This window comes from Rhinoraja longicauda, chromosome 32 (assembly GCF_053455715.1).
Source record: "Rhinoraja longicauda isolate Sanriku21f chromosome 32, sRhiLon1.1, whole genome shotgun sequence".
In the NCBI taxonomy this organism is placed as follows: domain Eukaryota; kingdom Metazoa; phylum Chordata; class Chondrichthyes; order Rajiformes; family Arhynchobatidae; genus Rhinoraja; species Rhinoraja longicauda.
Window position 1 is genome coordinate 4,592,505 of NC_135984.1, and position 20,668 is coordinate 4,613,172.

A 20,668-nucleotide genomic window follows, 5' to 3' on the forward strand; every position below is an offset into this window, starting at 1 on the left:
CAATAGGAGAGTCTAGGACCAGAGGTCACAGCATCAGAATAAAAGGTCATACATTCAAAATGGAGATGAGGAATGGATGATGAATCTGTGGAATTCATTGCTACTGACAGCGGTGGAGGCCAAGACGTTGGGTATTTTTGAGGCAGAGATTGATAGGTCTTGATTAGGTTACAGGGAGAAAGAAGACAATAGAACGTGGTTGAGAGAGAAAATAGATTAGCCATGGTTGAATGGCAAAGTAGACTTGATGGGTTAAATGGCCTAATTCTGTTCCCCTGTCTTATAGTCTTCCTACAGTGTTTATGCTTTGCCCACAATGGGTGGGCTGGGTGGTGAACAGCCAAACAGCAGCTACCTGGCATGGTGAAAGATGGTCTGTCCATCATCGCACCTGAAGGTCCCGCTCCCCATCCTTCTCCTTATATCTTTCTTCTTTCCCCTCACATCCTCTCCCCTCACCTCTCATGTCTTTCTCTACCCTCACCTTCTCTCTCACCTGCCCTCTCTCTTTCCTCAGCCTATCCCTTCTCTCATCCCCACTTCCTTCCGTCCAACTACTCCCCCACTTCCCTCCCTTACTTCATACTCTCTTTCCTTTCCTCGTCCCTAAATCCTCTCCGTTCCCTCATCCCTAAACACCATTTCTTCTCTCATTTGCTCCCTTCCTCACCCCCTCCCTCCCTACTTCCTTTCTTTACCACCTACTTCCCCATTCCCCTCCCTCGACACCCTCTCTTCCCTTCCTCATCTCTAAAAACTCTCCCTTTAATCATCTGCTCCCCCTCCCTTTCCTTTACCACCACCTTCTCCCTTCTCTTCCCTATTCCCGCATAACTACCAGCACGTCTTCACATTCCTCCTAACAACCCAAACCCAGAGCCCCCACCCTGGAGAGCAGCTCAGATTTTGGATTGCTGGCTGCGGCCCCATTCGCAGTGCGGCAATTTCCCACCAGCCTCTATCCACGTACTCACCTGAGTCTCAGGTACATGGTGGCGGTCTCTGTGGCGGCAGCCCAGGCACTTCCTGAGACTCCCCAAATTCCCCAGCACTGGCCCCTTCCCGCCCGCGTCACCACATGGCCTGTCCCGGGAGAGAGTGAGCGCGGCGCGAGAGGGAGAGAGGGGCCGGCGGCTGCCGTACAGATACATAATAAATGGTCGCGAATATACTTTTTTCCCCAAAAATCATCCCGCGGGCCAGATTATACCCCTTCTGGCCCACGGGCCAGTAGTTTGTCACCCCTGGTGTAGACCAATTCAACACAGGTAGAAATGAACATCTAATCTAGCTGTCCCCTTTTAATCAAGGAAAGCTAGAGCAGTGCTGGAAAAGGGAGCTTTTTATACTGAGTCATTCAACTTGGGAATTGACTACAGGCTTGCTTTGAATAGTGATTTCCGAGGTGAACATGTGAAACATAAAAATATATGCACGATTTTCTGAAGAATTTGTTACTTTTTTTGGAAAGCAATAATACTGTACCTCACTGGTTGCTCTTTCTATTATTTTCTCCCTAGTTCTCAAGGACATTAGTTGAGAATGATTTTATATTCACATGTGGAGCCTAAACTATTTCAACTGAAGTATTTTCATTAATATGCAATTTATTGTGGTAAACTAATTCTGACTTTTTTTCTGAAACGTGTAGTATATTTTTGGCATTAAAAATATGTGGCATATTTTTGTAGTATTTGGTGAAATATCTCTTTGCAGTTTTAGAACTTTGCATTTAAGATGCATGTTGATACTGCTATCATCGAGTCTGTCCTCACCTTCTCCATCATGGACTGGTTTGGCTCAGCCACCAAGCACGACATCCGGAGGCTGCAATGGATCGTTCGCTCAGCTGAGAAGGTTGTTGGCTGCAACCTTCCCCCCCCATTGACGAACTGTACGCTGCAAGGGCCAGGAAGCGAGTGGGCAAGATTATCTCTGACCCTTCTCATCCTGGCCACAAAATCTTTGAAGCACTTCCCTTTGGAAGGCGACCCTGGACTGTCAAAGCAGCCACAGCCAGACATAAAAACAGCTTTTTTACACAAGGTGTATTTCTACTCAATAACCAAAGTCTGTAGTCTCTTTTTAGCTCTGGTTTATTTTCACCCACATGTTTAGACCGTAGCGTTGTGTCCTTATTGTTTTGATGTGTTTATGCTTTTTCTTAATTGTTAACTGTATGTTTGTGTTGTCATTTGTGAGTGGAGCACCAAGGCGCATGCCTTGTATATGCACATACTTGGCCAATAAATGTATTAATGCATTTAACAAACCTAATCTAATTGTGTACTGGATCTGTTGGAGAAGGATATTTCTTCAGGTCACTATTTGCAAATGTTAGGAAAAGTATGTTTGACGATACAAACATTTTTGTTTGGAGACAGTGTTTTGACAAAGTTCCTAATGTCGGGGTCTACTTATATAGCAGATTGAGGTTGATGGAGACAGACTGCTATGACACTCTATTTTAGGTAAGAGAATGACATTAGAGTTGTTGATAATCTTTAATTTATCTGAATTTCACCAGGCCTGTAATTTTTTTTTGGCTCCATTCGCTTCTTACTTCCTACTCACAATTGGGAAGCACGCTTTGTCAAATGTTCTCACTAACTTGTGTAAGAAGGAACTGCAGATGCTGTTTTAAAACTGCCTGTCCTGCTGAGTTACTCCAGCTTTTTGTGTCCTTTCTAACATTGCATGACTGAAATCTGATGGTTTTCTGCTTTGACATTTTAATCTTTTGTCAGTAACACTGCAAAGGTTTTTAATTATGTTAAGGACGTATCATCTCTATTTGGGTTGGAGCAAAATCGGATACAAAAGTGGAAGAAATATTTATTTGGTGGGAAGGGAGTTCAATAATTATGGTATATTCACCTCTGCGTAGAATTAAAAGGAGATGTTGTAGTGTTAAGAGTTAAGTTCGTGTTCAGCATTTAATGTATACTTAGATGGCGGTGCCATTCATTCTGATTGTGGTGTTAGTTTCTTTGCATTTTGGGCATTAGAATTATAACGGGAATAACATTGCAACAAACTGCAGGTCCTTTAAGATCACGTATTCTTTGCCCTGGGGTTAAAAACTTCGACATAAATTCTAGCTGCTGAGGCCTATTACAACTGACCGAACAGAGAATTAAATTCATGCCTTGCATTGAGAAACAGTTTGAAGATTAGCTAAACTCCATTGACCTCCCAGCTAAGCACATGTTGCAAATGAAGAACTTAGTGGAAGGAGCACGAGAAGGATCCATACAGATTTGAGTATTTTTAGGATGATGAGTAGCAACTAAATTATACAGTAGTTTGTTCATGACCAGTTAGACGTTTAAATACTGTTGAAGTGTGATTCAATTTGAAATAAACCAAATTGATTTTAGCCTATGTTTTGCTAGATTTCCTGGATTGCTCAGTAAATAACTGTTTTATAGCTTTATCATTTTTGTGTTATAACTTTAATTTTAACCTTGGTCTGTGAAAATTGTGTGATGGTTAGTAAATAGATGGAGTGGTAGATAAGGCTAATATACTGACCTGCGATAACTTCACTCCCAGCATATATCATCTATGCCAACTAACAAGGTCTTGAAGGCTCCTGCTACAGCTATGAAAATGTAGGCTCAGTTATTAGAATGAAGTGCACAAGTGTCTAGGATTTTTCTTGCTGGCTATTTTTTAGCTTCCTGAACGGAAGCACATGTTCTTCGCTATACACAATTTTCAAGACCCATTGAATGCAACATTGCCTCCATGGAGAATTACCCATGTGAAATTGCATTGCATATTTGTTTTTTAATTGCCAAAGAGAATGTGATTTACTTTCCATTGGATCTTCCTTCATTTCCTTAATAGTGTTCTAAATTACTCTTGAGATTTCTCTTTTCATGTGAGATTAATAAGCCTTTCATCGGGTGCTCAGAATAATATAAATATTTTCAACTTTGCTAATCCCAAAAAATATAAATAACGCTTTTGAACTCTGAACTGATTTGATCAGTTAGACGTGGCCCAGAAATTACTGAGCAAAGCATCTGCTTCTGTATTGGAGTTTGCAGGAGGGCACAGAACTCAGTGAGGGAAAAGAATGTAATTGAGTGCTGGCCACCGTAAATAGAACAGTTTCAGCAGAAAGGAATTCATGAATCTGTTGCATGGGTAAAGAAGAAATGTTTCTGGACCAGAGAGAGTGGCTATATTGCTGAAAACCAGGATTAGACGTTGCACACTGTCATTTAGTGGTTGTTCATGCTGTAAAAATAATGGTACACGTGCAAACAAAATACTAGTAGTTCAATTTCCTTCCTCAAGACACCCAGAACTGACAGACAGACCTCCTAACTGTTTCACTAAGATCCTTTAGGTTTGGCATATATGTAACTAATTCCAAACCAATGTAGGTTATCTAACAAGTCAACTGGAGATGAACATGAAGAACTAACATAGACAGCTACGTCAATGTCTGGAGAATAATTGGAAAAAAATCTAGCTAGGAAGGAAATTGTGAAGGAGAGTGAATATGTTTTCTGTCAACGTCAGTTACTTTTGTTCCATATAATGAAAAGACTTCATTGTGATTGGTTTAATGTTGTCTTTTGGCTTCAGATTCCTGATTTACAATTCCCTGGGAACATAACAAAAGGAATATAAAGCATGTGGTATACATATTGTGCATTTTAACATTAAGATGTGATAAACCTATGGACTTTGTGTACTGAATTTTCTCTCCAGCTCTTGCAATGCACATGTTTTTAATCATAAAACAGCTGTAAACATACTTTTTTGCACTTTATTTTGTAGTACTTCTGAAGCACTCTTGGGGATTTAGGGATGCATCTGCTATTTAGAAGCAATGCTGAAATAGTGTTCCTCACTCGTTGAACCAGGCATATTTCTCTATTCTGCTTTCTGCATCTTTTGCACTCTGTTGTTGGCTTGTATGGTTAGCTTCCAGCAAATGTTTTCTGTATTTGAAAATGAAATGTGATTTTATTATCCTTCAGACATCCAGATTATTCAATGTGTGCCTAGCTCTATTGGGCATTGGGGCTAATGAAAAAAGACTGAGAATGGGTGACGTGGTCTGTATGTTTTTAAAAATACGGCTTATAGTACTTTGAATAATACTGCTCTCTTTCTAAAACTGATATGGGTTTTCTAGAGCGTTGTATGTTATGTGATAAAATTCCCAATATGTAGTGCTGTTCCCTTATGAAAGAAATCACTAAAGGGAGTTCAGCTAAAAAAGTGTATTTCTGATCATACTATCCACTGAAGCCATTAACTGTTGTTAAATGCCTTCAGCTCTGTTTAAACTAGTAAAAACCAAGTTACCTAATCCATTTTTCACCTGAAGCTCATGCTATGTGTAGGTATAGGTGTCACAGAGAAATAAGGAGCACAAAAGCTAATTGTTGTTCTTTACTGTTATCATAGTTGAGATCAAATATATAGCACGGATCTAGACCTGAATATGGAACTTTTCCCTGATCTGTAACAACTTTTATTTTATATGGATATGTCTGCAGATTAAGAGCAATGTGGACTCAGATTTTCAGCAAACACTCTGCATTGTGCTAACTGAGAGTAATGAATGTTGGTTTACTTATTGAAATTAGATTGCTTTTTGATCAGAATTTATCAGAATTTGTTAAAAGTGCTTTAAACCGGGTGTAAATTAGTGAAGGTAATTGCCTATCCAGATTTGAATTGCCCAAAGCCACAAATTTGTTATCCTCATTAGCATGCCTGTGTGGGTAGTCATGATGGGTAGCTTGGACATTTTTGGCTTCCTTGTTGACCATCTTTGTTTGACAGGCTGAATTTCAAAATAAGTTTATCATGAAAACCCAGAAAGTAAGGGAAATTCTAAACTTCCTTTGGTAAATGTATCCGTTTGTTGACATATGCATGACTAATAGATAGCTTGCCTTAAATGAGCTTGGATGACAATGTAGGTAGCACAATTAGTTAGGTTTGCAGATGCCACCAAAGGTGGCATAATGGAGAGTGAAATAGTCCAAGGTTACAAGATATTGATCAACTGGGGAAATGGGCATCAAAATGGCAGACGGAATTCGCCTCCAATAAGTATGGAGTGATGTATTCTGGAAGGTTAAAACAAGGGCAGGACATGCACGTTGAATGGCAGGTCCTTGGCAATTGTTGAAGAATGGAGAGATCTTGGGGTCGATATGATACGATAGAACTTTATTCATCCTCAGAGGGAAATTGGTCTGTCAACAGTCATAACAAGGTACACAAAAATTTGAAATTAAAATTAAATTAAAAGTGAAAAAAAGAAAAAGACAAGCGACTGTTGGCTTGCTGCCATGCGCACAGCGCCTTAACTGGAAGAAACAAATGCAAGCAGGCTTATCCCCTGGGCAGAGGATTCTAAAAAAACCCTCCCCCATCCCCCTTTATTTTCCCACCGTCCCTCACGATGGTCCCCCCACGTCGGGTACGCCATTGTTCTGCATGGTGGTCCCCCCACACCGAGCCCTCCATTGTTCTTCATGGCGATTCCCCCACATTGTCTTCTCTAGTTTCCTGGAAGTGGTGGCATAGGGTGACGAAAGCTCATGGCATGCTTGCCTTCAATGGCTGTGGCACTGTGTGGAAAAGTTGGAATGGAATGTTACAGTTGGTAAATTAGACTGCACTTGGTGAATTGTGCGCAGCTCTTGTTTTTATGCTACAGGAAGGATGGGATTTAAGTTGAACAGTTAGTGAAAAGATTGACAAAGATGTTGGCTGGGATGAAAGGCTTGTTTAAAAGGAGAGATTGGATTGGCTGGGACTATATTCCCTGCAGTGAAGAAGGCCTAGGGGTGATCTTAGTGGTTTATAAAATTAGGAGGGGGCTTATCTTTTTCTCAATGTGGGGTGGGGAGGGGGGGGGGGGCACTCTAAAACTAGTAGGCATAGGTTTAAGGCGAAGAGAAAGATTTAAAAGGAATTTGAGGGGCAAGTTTGTGGAGGGAATGAACAGATGATGTTTTGGGTCAACCCTTCTGTCAGACAGAAACATTGTCCATTCACTCCACAGATGTTGTGGAATGTCTGACCCACTGAGTTTTTTGCTCAAGATTCCAGCAACTGCAGTTCCTTGTGTCTTAAGGTGGAATATGATACACAAGGAGAAAATAGGAGAAGAAAAGTATAGCTAATCATTTAATACAAAATTTACAGATAATATAATATTCAGTAAGTAGGTGGATCCATAGGTCAATACCAAAATAAAGTTTTCTTTTTTGGGGAGGACTAAGGAGAACTTTTCAGTGCTGTATCACGGACGAATGAACTAAGATTCTTTTTTGAGTATGCTATTGGAAATTGTATGATGCATAAGATAGAGATTGGAGGCAAGTTTCTTCTCTTTTTGATAGAATAGTTCAAATAATCTGGACAGTGGTTGGAAACGGAATCTAGCAATAACTTGAAACTTGTGGGAATACATGTCATTGAGTCAGCTCCACAGCCTCATGGGAAATAGTACTTGTGGTCAAATTGCAGCAGGCCCAATATGGTATTAAAAGGTTAGCCATGTATAATTTGTATTTATTTAACCAGATCTCTATGATAGAGCTCCAGAGCTAATCCTAGTGATGGACATTGAAGATTCCATTCAAGAGTACATTTTGAGTTTTTTTTTAATCTACATGAAACACTTCTAAATTGTTACAGCATAAATGTCAAGTTTATTACGACAATATTTAAAAGTCATGTTGCTAACAATGTTGGATTGATGGCTTCATTATCACAGTTTAGTGGATGTTGAAAGTGAAAATTCTGAATTAAAGCATAATTAAAAACAGAAAAAGAGAAACAATGAATGTTTAAGATTGAAGATCCTTCAATAGCTATCCAGCATCTGTAGATTTTTGCTTTTCATTTACAGCTGAGTTAAATGTCATCTCTTGAGGAAAACCATATTTTTTATCAAAACTGCGCAAAGTTGTTCAATATTGTACTGTTCATATACTGGTCCTCGCATTAGTGGATGGACAGTTGATACAAGCTGTCACTCAACTCCTCTTTGGGCTTTCTTAAACGTAATTGATACATGAATAAAAGCAAACATTCATTCATAGCAGTGCAGTCACTAGGTCTGATTGACAGTGAAATTACCAATTCTTCGCCATTCTTCTGGGAATACCATTGTTTTTGTATATAGCCGGAAATAGCTTTTGTGCAAACAAAAGAATATAATAGCACAATATCAACCCGTTGCCTCTAAAATTGGAAGTCTCCTTATCAGTCTTGTAAGAGGTGAAATTACTTGTAAGCAGATAACCAGCATACGTACAGAAATTAGAAATGCTACTGTGAGCAGCACGTTTAAAAAAAAACGAATAGCATTCTGTACAGTCTCCTGTGATCTAAAGCCTTTCTTCTGACTGTTCTATTTGTGCTATGATAATATGAAGAAAGCAATGCAAGTCATTTTCAGTGATATGTGACAGGACTGTGGATTGTTTGGCTTTTGTCAGTTTCTTGAATATGCACTGTTTGTTCTTTGAGGGCTCATTTTATGACATTTTATGCTGCGTGTCAGTGCCAAACTGAAATTTATCTGCATTATGCAAAATGAGAATAGATTGTGATTGTTCAGTGAGCTTCAAATGTTTATTTCTGGTTCCAATATGCACTTCACAATATGTCATACGAACTTGGTATATTATGTTTATTTTGCTTAAAATTCAGTTTCTTAAATTAAGTATTGTAGTGAAGGTCTAATTTTATTGAACTGTTGCTATAACAGTGGTTTTAATGCGAATAATGGTACATGGATAAAATCACAACACTAAGTCTGAATTGAAGCAAAGGAATTTGCTAGAAATTCTCAACAAATAAAACATTTTACAGAGAAAATGTTAAAACTTCATGTTGACCTGAAGCACTAAAGGTCACTCCAAGTATCCAATCTGATCTACTTAGTTTATCCACTATTTTCTGCTTTTCATCAATTCTGCAATGTACAAAACGTATAAAATTTACAATTGATTCGGACAAATATAGAGAGGAATCATGTTTCTTTTTTTTTTAAAAGAGAGAAACTGAAGACTGTAGACTTTGTTTTGAATAATTGAAGAGAAAACCTGTCAGCTATGGAGGGGTGTTAAATTCTTGAGAATGTGTGATAACTTCTTGAGAAGCGGTGATCTGACACTAAACAACTGAATGGGTTTACTTGTGCTTACTTTCAGTGTTACATGGGGCATGTTGAGAAAAGAGGAAGAGGTTTGCAAATTTAACAAAAGCACTAAATGTGTTGAAAATCGAAATACATTAAAATTGACACTTCAATTTTTTGTCACCATTCAAAATTGATAATGTGAAACTTAGTCCTTGCCTCTCATTAACCACTGTGGTTGCATTCATTAACTGCCTTTACAACTGCTTTGTGGGCTGACAACGCTTCCCTTCCTCTCTTCTCTTTGGTTCTTAAGGCCTGTCATTAACTCGTTCCTGTTATCGACCAGCCTCAAATTAGAGTTGGCCCAGAATAGTGAAGGAAGTTCCCGAGTACAATACACATTCAGCTTGTAGATAGACAGGTTTAAACCAGCATCTGCAGTTCCTTCCTACACACATTCAGCTTCTGGTGAGTTAGCTAACTTAGCGGCTTGGGGGGTGGGGCTTGATGGGTGGGGTTGTTTACAGGATGCTAAAAATAGCTTCAGCACCTAATTTTAGGGAGGTTAAAATTGACTAAGATATGTGATTTTGCCAACTGTTCGTGAATCCTGCATATACAACGATGAAAAGTTGGGAGACACAGTGTGAAATGAATAATCAAATGTATTTGCTTAATAAGTTTATAAGAAATTCATACTATTGTCTGAAGGAAAATTGTGAAAAGGAAGATCTAATATAACTTGTTTATATATGAACAACAGTTTGTCATATTAACTGTTTTTAATTCTTAATGAGAAAAAATTGTTACGAACATCATTACCTAGAGATATTTATTCTCTTTGCAGACGACATTTGACAAAGCTGTCATTGATATTCAGTCACATGTTGGCAGAGCTGAAAGCTATATTCCAAAATGGCATATTCATGGGGGATACTTTCAGGATCACAAAAGCAGATGCGGCAGATTTCTGGAGGAAAGCTTATGGAGAAAAGTAAGTCACTTAATTTGTTCCTAATTTTGGTGTGATTTTCAGTGTAGTGAATTTTTTAAAACTTTTTCATGCCCCCCTGTTTTGCTGTAATCAATTTATCATTATTGCTTATTATTGATGTGATGAATCCAATGTCACATTGGATGGAATATAAATTATATAAAAGGAATAGTCTGTGCAGACAAGTTGCTGTTGCACTGTGCTATAACTGCCAATATTTATTTGAACACTGGTGACTATATTTTTTGGTTTCCTTGTATAATATTAGGTTGATTTCCCTTTGTTTTTGCTTTACTTTTATCCTAGTTATTTCCCCAAAGATTTCATTCTTGCTCTCTCTGTTGCAACACAATGATAACCATCTGTACTTTGGCCTTGCTCCCTGTTTTTTCAGCTCCAGAGATTCTGAGATGGTGTGAGCATGCTTAATTTTAGAGATTTCTGTAGTAGTCCATTCTCCAGTTAAACTGGGGTATTATTCAAACAATTAAATTTCATATTTCAACATCATCCTCTTTTCTCTCGATCTATAAATATACTTTATACACTTCTGCTCTTTGTCATTTTTTAGTTTGTGCCCATGCCCCCAATGCCAATACATTCTGCCTTTTCTGTCTTAGCCCTTTCACCATTTCAGTCTCCTCGTAAAATACTTTATATATTTCTACACTCTTCTCTCGTTGCAAACTATATGCTCATGTCGATTCCCCTCTTTTCATGCAAGCATTCATATCACCTTTTACCTAGCTTGTTTTGAGTACCCACTTCACTGCTATCAGGCTTCAGCAGCCATTATCCAACCAGGCTAGCCATCGTCTTTCAGTTGTACCAAAATCAGAATCGCTCCACACTACCATTCAATCTTTTCCTTGCCTGAGTTTATCCAAGCCCAATATTGTAACTTTCTACTATCCAGGTACATTCAAGGCATCGGAAAGATGGATGCCATCTTAAAAGTCCTGGGTGTATCTAGCTCTGCAAGACTATTGGACTGCCTTTGCAGTATTATCCTTCTGCATGTTTACTGCAATCTTAACCTCATTATATTTAAATGCTGTGCTAAAGGCAATGATAAACAATGTGGAATGAAAGACTTTCACAAGACCATGTGCAAGATAAAATTTGGGTTGCTGGAATATTAGCAATGTTACTGTGCAGCCCATATCTGATGTAAATGGTGAAGAGCATGTAGATAGCAATTACACCAATTGGCAAAAGTTATTACTAAAGAAATCTGCCATCACCCTAAAAAACAGAAAATGTCATTACTGTACCTTTTTGGAGGTGTTTGGAAGTAATTGTTAAATAGTTTGCACAAGCTGCTTCCTGGATTTAAGAGCACAAAACATTCATTAATCCATCAAACTATCCATACTCCCACTCACTATCCTTACACAATATATTACTTTAGCAGCTTGAGGCTTCATTTTGAGTATTTATGAAGTAGAACTTTACAGTGACAGACAATGGCATTGTTTGTTTATGAAGTTCTAATAGTGAGAAGATGCCAAACAGTTTGACACTCTGGAGAATAATATTTTTTCTATAATAAACTGCATTTGCTGACTCTTATTTTCTTTGATGCTTAATGTCAGTAAATTAGTGCCCAGTTTATCATCTGGGTACTGACACTTGGACCTAGGAGTCAGCACTCCACATTGCCACTAGATCTTTGACATTCTGACCCATAAACTATGGTTGGTGTGGAAAAGGAAAAAAAATGCTCCGCAATAATTCTTAACACAGGTGCCCTGCAACAATGTGTTCTTAGCTCCTTGCTATATCCCCAGTATGCTCTTGAATGTGTGGCCAAATTCAGCTCCAACTCCATTTAAGTTGCAAGATAACACCATGTAGTGGACCAGATCTCGAACAATGATGAGACTGTGTAGAGAGCTTAGCAACATAGACAAAAACAACCTCTCTCTCAAGGTCAGCAAAATGAAGGAGCTAGTTAGTGACTTCAGAAAACGAGGTGTAGAGTACATTCCCCATTCATCATCAATGGTGCTGAAGTGGAGATGGTAGAGCGCTTCAAGTTCCTTGGCGTACATAGTTCAGCAGTGCAGCAAATAATTGCAATTTTGACGGCAGAAATTATGTCCACGAGAGACTAGATTAGTTGTGGAATCCAGCGTCTAACCCAAGGAGCAGCTACTACATGGGAGGGTGTTGCTTTAGAAAGGTCGTATACGTATAGCGATATCTAAAGCCAAGTGAGAAATACAGAATGGGTTATATGAAAAAAAAGCTTTGTGTGAAGCTGATATAGATGGCAGAGTCACTGGGAGAACTGCAACCAGTTGGACCAGATCTGAAAGAGCAGCCGGTTGACCTAACTTGGAAGCCTTCACACCAAAGTAAAGAATATAGAGGCCAGATAGTTGTTGTTTTTTTGTCTTGTTTTAAAGACTGTAGCATAGGTGACAGATGTAGTATTGATTTGGATCTATATTCTTGCAAGGCCAAAGTTACCAAAGTATTCTATTCCATTCCAAAAGAGTTACTGCATGGACAAGACTGGAACCATACTTGTGTGGTATCACTCGGCTAGCAGACTAAAGAGATGTTGAAGATGGGTGCTTTTGTTGACCATGAGAAAAGCTGCAGAGAAGACTAGTTATGCTATTATCACATTTATATAGAATCTCATTACTTCAAATGTTTTTGATGTTGTGGTAGTCATGGATAAATCAAAAGAGGGATTCAAACGAGCTGTGTGGACTTGACAAGCCACGTTTCACCTGCCTGTACTATGATTATTGACTCCGAATGTTTGAATTCCAGGTAAAGTGGTCATGAATTTGCAAGGCTACAGAATGTTCATTTATCAGCATACCAGTGGTAATGTTGCTTGCTATGCAGACTGATAGAGTTCAAACGTTTCATGATAATATCAACACGCAGTGGGAAATGTTGCACAGATGTGAAGTTTTTGGGTAGAATAGGGAAGGAAAGTAAAAATTTAGAAAGCACACCTGTCACATCTATGTTTATTTATAAAATACATTGTTAATTTGTGTGCAGCAGATGTACCTGATATTACTTGTAGTGCTAGGCATGTTTGAAGCATTAACAATTTAAAATTTTGAACTCTGAGCTGCCAGATCTGTTGATTTGAACAATTTTGTGCCATCTGGTTTCATCTCAGCAGCCAAGTTGCACCGTGCACCAGTTTTATACCTTTCATCTCTTGCGATAATCCTAGCGATAATCCATAATGTACAGTGTCAACTTCAGCAAATTAATTGCCATACATATCTTCTTATTTGATTTGATTTTTAATGCAGGTAAAGCTTTACTTGAAGTATTACGACCTTTTTTTCCCATTGTTAAAGCAAACATTTTTGTCTTTTGGTTATATCCTAATATTTTTCTCGGGTTAGTCTATGTGTCAATGACTGTCAGCTGACTATGGAGGCTATCTGAGTTGACCCTGCTGGAGACCTATGTGCTTTTCCAGCAGACATCATTAGATATGAGTCAGTCGGAACTGTAAATCGATGACAATTTTCTATTCTTAATCTGGAAGTGCCAAGTTCAATTTGTAATTTTTCCGTTATTACCCTGTTGTGGTTAATTTAACATGGGACTCTGTTATTTGAAAGGAAAACTTTGTACTTCTCCCTAATCTGTACTCATTTGTATTTTAGATGTTATGGCAAATTCTAATGCAGGCTGGAATTTAGGTCTATATATTGATCAATAATTTTCTTGTGCAACAAATTCAGATTTTTCAGTAAAACTCTAAAAAATGTCTGTCAGGGTTTTCCTTTTTAAGGAGAAAAAGGAGATCAGCAAGTAGTACACACGAATGTTTAAAAATGTATAAGACTTGCTTGCAGAGGGTGGAATATAATTTGAGATAAGTTAATATACATTTTATTGCCCTCAAATTCCCTTTTTTGGATTTTGTTTTCTTGGTCTCTACTGAAGTCGTTATTAGCAAGTGCACTTTCGATCTATAGTTTTATGGCATTATAGTCTGAGTAATCCTTGGAAGATTAAAGAACTATAATTACAATATCACCTGCACCTTTATGAATGATATAAAGCACTTTTAATATAATTTGCCAAGCTAATCATAAAGTAGATTGATAGTGTCTCTAAAGAGGACTGTTAGAATTATTGAATTTTACAATGGTTAACATCAGAATGAAGTCATGCTTGTCTAAAATTGTCTGAAACCTACTATGTTATATGCTGTTGTATTTTACAATTTGTATGCTGACTGTCTTCTCCCTGTGCTAGGACCATCATTCACTGGAAGGTTTTTCGACAGGCCTTGCATGATGTTCATCCAATCACCTCGGGTCTTGAGGCCATGGCCTTAAAATCTACTATTGATCTGACCTGTAATGACTTCATCTCGGTTTTTGAATTTGACATCTTCACCAGACTTTTTCAGGTAAGTACATTTTGTGACAATATGAAAAGACAACTCATTTGATAACCCAATTATAAATGCACTGTTGAGGACAATTCTGCTACAAATTTTCCATTTTTAATTATCAATTTGAACGTGGCATTTAGCATTAACGTACTTGGGTTAGTAAAAAGTGATAAAAATCAACAAGTAAAATTGTTACTGAATATTACCTGGACAATGTGTACACTTCCAATGATAGGGTCAGATTTGTGATATGCTTATGGGGTATTTACTCAGATGTAAAGGTAAAGCACCTGTAGAAAATTAACTAAGCTGAAATTTAATAATTTTATAAGTGGGGTCTGCAAATACAAAGCCTTGTAACTCTTAACTGAGAAATCTAAAGATGTCACCAATTTTCAAATGAGATAGCTGAGTGAGAAGAAAAGTCCTAGAAAAGGGCGGCAGGCACGGTGGCGCAGCGGTAGAGTTGCTGCCTTACAGCGAATGCAGCGCCGGAGGCTCAGGTTCGATCCTGACTACGGGCGGCATCTGTACGGAGTTTGTACGTTCTCCCCGTAACCGGCGTGGGTTTTCTCCGAGATCTTCGGTTTCCTCCCACACTCCAAAGACGTACAGGTATGTAGGTTAATTGACTGGGTAAATGTAAAAATTGTCCCTAGTGTGTGTAGGATAGTGTTAATGTGCGGGGACCGCTGGGCGGCGCGGACTCGGTGGGCCGAAGGGCCTGTTTCCGCGCTGATCTAAATCTAAATCTAAATTATATATTTTCTTTGATCATATTTCCTTGTGGCAGAGGAGGCCATACATCGCATCAAATTCAAACAGAGCAAATCCATTCCCCTTCCCATTCTCTACAACCTATTATTTTTCACGTCCATTATTACCACCTGATTCCACCACTACATTAGCAGTAATTTACAGTAGCTAATTAATCTAATAATCAGCCCTTTGGGATGTGGAAGTCAGAGTATCTGGGAGAAACTCTCAGTAAGGGCGAGCATAAAACCTCAAATAGACTCTTCTGTAGTTCAGAATTAAATCCCGATTGCTGGAACTGTGTAGGTACCAGGACAACCAGCAGTGCCACTGTGCTGCCCATTTCTTCATTCTAGTTTATAAAATGTGAAATCCTTTTCTAAAAGATTTTTTCTATGTGACTACATTTGGAAAGAGATTGCTTTTCCGAAGATGGACACAAAATGCTGGTGTAACTCAGCAGGTCAGGCAGCATCCCTGGAGAGAAGGAATGTGTGATGTTTTGGGTCGAGACCCTTCTTCGAATTTGACCCTCGACCTGAAAAGTCTCCCATTCCTTCTCTTCAGAGGTGCTGCCTGTCCCGCTGAGTTACTCTAGCATTTCGTGTCTATCTTCGGTTTAAACCAACATCTGCAGTTCCTTGCTACACATGAGATTGCTTTTCCAGAAGGTTGTGTGCTTCTAATCATTATTGGTTTGATACATTGATACATTTAAGGTAGTAGTGGTTCTTGCAAGTGATTTGTAAATGATTTCTTCGATAAACTGCTGCATTAACATACAAATCATGAGTCCTGCAACGCTACAATCATCATTCATTAATAGCATTTATACAATTCAATAGACAATAGACAATAGGTGCAGGAGAAGGCCATTCGGCCCTTCGAGCCAGCACCGCCATTCAATGTGATCATGGCTCATCATTCTCAATCAGTACCCCGTTCCTGCTTTCTCCCCATACCCCCTGACTCCACTATCCTTAAGAGCTCTATCCAGCTCTCTCTTGAATGCATTCAGAGAATTGGCCTCCACTGCCTTCTGAGGCCGAGAATTCCACAGATTCACAACTCTCTGACTGAAAAAGTTTTTCCTCATCTCAATTCTGGGCCGAAAAGGCCTGTTTCCGGCTGTATATATATGATATATGATAAATGGCCTACCCCTTATTCTTAAACTGTGGCCCCTTGTTCTGGACTCCCCCAACATTGGGAACATGTTTCCTGCCTCTAACGTGTCCAACCCCTTAATAATCTTATACGTTTCGATAAGATCTCCTCTCATCCTTCTAAATTCCAGTGTATGCAAGCCTAGTCGCATACCAGTCTTTCAACATATGATAGTCCCGCCATTCCGGGAATTAACCTAGTAAACCTACGCTGCACGCCCTCAATAGCAAGAATATCCTTCCTCAAATTTGGAGACCAAAACTGCACACATTCATACCAGTTCACAGCTCAAAAATAGATCCTGTTCTAAATTTTTAATATTGAGAAAAACAACAGAAATAGCGATTCACTAACTTTTGATGCAATTTTGTTCATATGCAGAGATTTACAAAAATCATAACTCAGAGAATGAGCTGGGACTGTTATTCTAGAAACAGGAAAACGAGTAAACTTTGAATGTACTCAGTACACACTGATGTTTCACATATTAAAAAAAACTTAACTATAAATCTAATGGGAAATTCAGATGAAATTTCTTATCCAAAATGGTTGAGGCAATTAACAAAAATACTTTTTAATGTGATCTAAATTAGAAAGGTAAAAGAGAAAAGAATGGACTTAAACTGTTATTAAATGGTTTAGTTTGGTTTAGCGATAGTATGGAAACGGGCCTTCAGGCCCCCGAGTCCATGCTGACCATTGATCACCCATTCACTAATTCTATGTCTTACACACTGGGGGCAAGTTTTAACTTTCCTGACCACTGTGTAAAATGTCCCCTGATACCTTTCTCACTACTGAGTTGAAGATTGAATTCAAATTTTACTCAAGAACATCGAACAGTACACAGTAGAAGTAGGCTTTTCAGCCCAGTTGTCTCTGCCACCATGATGCCAAACTAAACTACTCCCTTCTTTCAATTAACAATCCACATTTCTTCATTTCCGGCATATTTATGTACCTATCTCAATATTTCAAGCACAAAAAAGACTTGTGCATAAAAGCTAGGGTGACCTTTACAGTGCAATGAGGATGAAATGTTACTTTCTTAAAGTTGTTATACTTTGTAAGAGGTGCTAAACCAAAACTGTATATGCTAATGTGAAGCTAAAGAAGGTACCACAGAATTATTTTGAAGAAGACCGGGGAATTGCCCTGCTTCCTGACTAATATTCCTCTTCATTGGGTGTTTTCGAATGTCCTGAGGTTGTAAAATGTTCAAAATGAATTAAAATCATTCTTTCTACAAAAGCATGTCATAATCTAGTGTGAACGGGTGATGGTTGGCGTGGACTCAGTGGGCTAAGTGGCCTGTTTCTATATTGTATCTTTAAACTTAAACTAAACAAATAATTTTCTTCTCCCCTAATCCTTGTGCCCCTGACCTATAAAAGGAAGCATTAAATTGCAAGAGTAATGTGAAACTGTATAAGAAAATAACTGCAGATGCTGGTACAAATCGAAGGTATTTATTCACAAAATGCTGGAGTAACTCAGCAGGTCAGGCAGCATCTCAGGAGAGAAGGAATGGGTGACGTTTCGGGTCGAGACCCTTCTTCAGACTGAAACATGTGAAACTGTAACATTATATGGTGTTTCCCACGAATGGACGGTGTTCACTGCACTCAGGAAGGGTACAATTTAACATTTACTTTTGCACGAAGATATGACGGGCTAATAAAGCACCTAAAGATGGTAATTTTGTAGAGAGTTTTAGAAAGATGGAAAAATCAAGTATGACCTCAGACATACAGTTCAAATAACTGCAATTAAATAGAATAATTACATTTTTTTTAAAAGTAGATTACAGTGTAATAATCAAATATCTTAATTAAGTGTCCATTGGAGGTTTGGTATATCCTTTTACAAAAATTGTTCCCACTGGTGTTTGCCAAAAGAATCCCGTTTGAACTGCAAAAGAATAAGAATCCATGCATTTTCTAGCACTTCGCTAAACATTTCCCACATGGCTGACTTTTATGATACTTTTCAAAACCAATTTTGATCCTTAACTATTGTTTTCTATAAATTTACGGCCAAATTTTTCAATTTTAAAAGGAAGTACCATTATAACTTATGGGATAAAAAACAATTTGCTCATGAAATCATTGTGGTTCTCCAAATGGTAAGCAGGGTTAACAAATGAACTATGAAGTACTGCACTGTTTGGTAACGTATTTATAGTATATTTTTGTGTTTGTTGGCAAAACATCAGCCCGTTTCCACCTGTAATTATTTGCGTGTAAGATGTATTATGAAATGGTGTATCAAATTAATATTGTAAAGTTACACAGAACTTTGATATTGGCAAGTGGTGAATTGAAATTGCAATTTGTTTTTTTGCATTACACCCCATCTTAGGTCTTCATATTCCATATTCCCTTTCTTCCTCTTTTCCATCCATTGATACACCTCAGTTTTGCCCCTTTTTATTGCAGTACCTGACCTGCAAAGTTAAAGGATTGTGGCGGACAGTTGCTGACGTCTGTGACTGAGTAGCAATTTCCTTTAATTTGATTTGACTGCATTGAGTCAGTCCCTTCCAATGAAATTTATGAGAAAATCCAAAAGTTTCAAACTCTTTGTGAACCTCTGTATGTACTTGCATGATAATCCTGGGGAGGGGGCAAGTTGGAGGGGAATGTTTAACGCTAAAAATGTTTCGGTGAGATACACGTGTTGACATGTCAGGCTGTTCTTTAAATTGTTGAGCTTAATACTCATAAGTTGATTCTAACTTCTTTAAAATCTGTGACTTTGTTAAATACCATTTCTACAGATTTAAATTACCGGTTGCCAAAATATCCTTGCTAGCATCAATTTTGCCTTTTTTGTTTTTTAAGTTCCTCGCCTAGCATGCCAATAGTCTTATTAAGAAAGGGTTCCCAGCAGTTACAGTTATAAAGCAACCACAAGTTACAATGTTATAAGGAAATTACTGTTAGAGTAGGCTTCAGTTTATGATGCATGACTAAACATTTTCAGCAGAATTTAATTAAATATACATAATATTTGTTAATCTTTAGAAGTTAAATTGTATGGATCTGGGTTATTCCTGCATTTTAACTATTTTCAAAAAATTATGTTTTGGGTTACACTTCCAACTGGCATTTAGATTGATATTCAAATTTCATTCAAAACCTAATCAAGTAAAATGACCCACTGTGTATAATTAACTGTTAATTTCACTGCCTCTCAAAATCATTCAAGTCCCTCAGCCTTCAGGTATTATATTTAATTGATGTTGTACTACTTATTGCACCATATTTATTCAGGGAACTCTGCACTAGTGTTCTTGATCACTGATGCTATTAATGTTATAAATGCATTTCTCCTCTTGTTTGCCAGCGTGGCCTGAATACTGGACACATCTTTGTTTGCACTGTAATGTAAATTGACTCGGGATCAAATGTATGAAGACTAATGGTAAAATTTTGAAGTTCTTGATGTCTGCATCATCAGGGAGAAGTACTGCAAGTATTATGTAGAGTTATTTTTCATGAGGTCACTTTATCCTGCACAAATATTGATGAACATTAATGCAGGGCTGTGGAAGTACATAATCAAGTTTAGTCAACATCTGAAAGAGAGGGTAAAGCTTTCCAAATTTCAGCCCTTTGGCCTAATTTGTTAGTGCCGACAAGATGTCTATCTGAGTTAATCCCATTTGCCTGTGTTGGCCCATATCTCTAAACTTTTCTTGTCCATGTACATGTCCAAATGTCTTTCAAACATTGTAGTTGTGCCTGCCTCGATAGTTTCCCTTGGCAGCTTGTTCCACATACACCACCCTCTGAATAGAAAAAGTTGCCCCTCAAGCCCCTTTTTAAATCTTTCCGCTCTCAACTTAAATCTATGTCCTGTAGTTTTCGACTTTCCTATCCTGGAAAAAGACTGCGTCTACTTACCTCGTCTATGTCCCTAGTGATTTTAAATGCCTCTGTAAGTTCATCCCTCAGCCTTCTATACTCCAGGGAAAACTGTCCTAGCCCATCAGTCCCAAGGCATATAACTCAAGACCTCCAACCCAGTGGGAATGTGTGTATGTACGGGGTTGGAGGGGCAGGAGATAGAGGTGGGGTATGGGGGTATTACATGAAATGAGAGAATTTGCTGTTCATACCATTGGGTTGTAAGTTAGTGCACATGTTCCGCAAAACGGTGGCTTAGCCTACACTTGGTCTCACCTTTGTAAAGGAGGCCGCACCGGGAGCACCAA

General features: G+C 38.3%; 1 protein-coding gene across 2 annotated transcripts in view; it reads left to right on the top strand.

The window, feature by feature from the left end:
• cbl (Cbl proto-oncogene, E3 ubiquitin protein ligase) overlaps window positions 1-20,668 on the top strand; it is a 97,334-nt gene that overhangs the window by 31,737 nt on the left and 44,929 nt on the right. For both annotated transcript variants that reach the window (XM_078426823.1, XM_078426824.1), the window contains exons 3-4: window positions 9,987-10,133; window positions 14,385-14,541. In XM_078426823.1, the coding sequence (XP_078282949.1) occupies window positions 9,987-10,133; window positions 14,385-14,541 (304 nt within the window). The remainder of the gene's footprint in view (window positions 1-9,986; window positions 10,134-14,384; window positions 14,542-20,668) is intronic.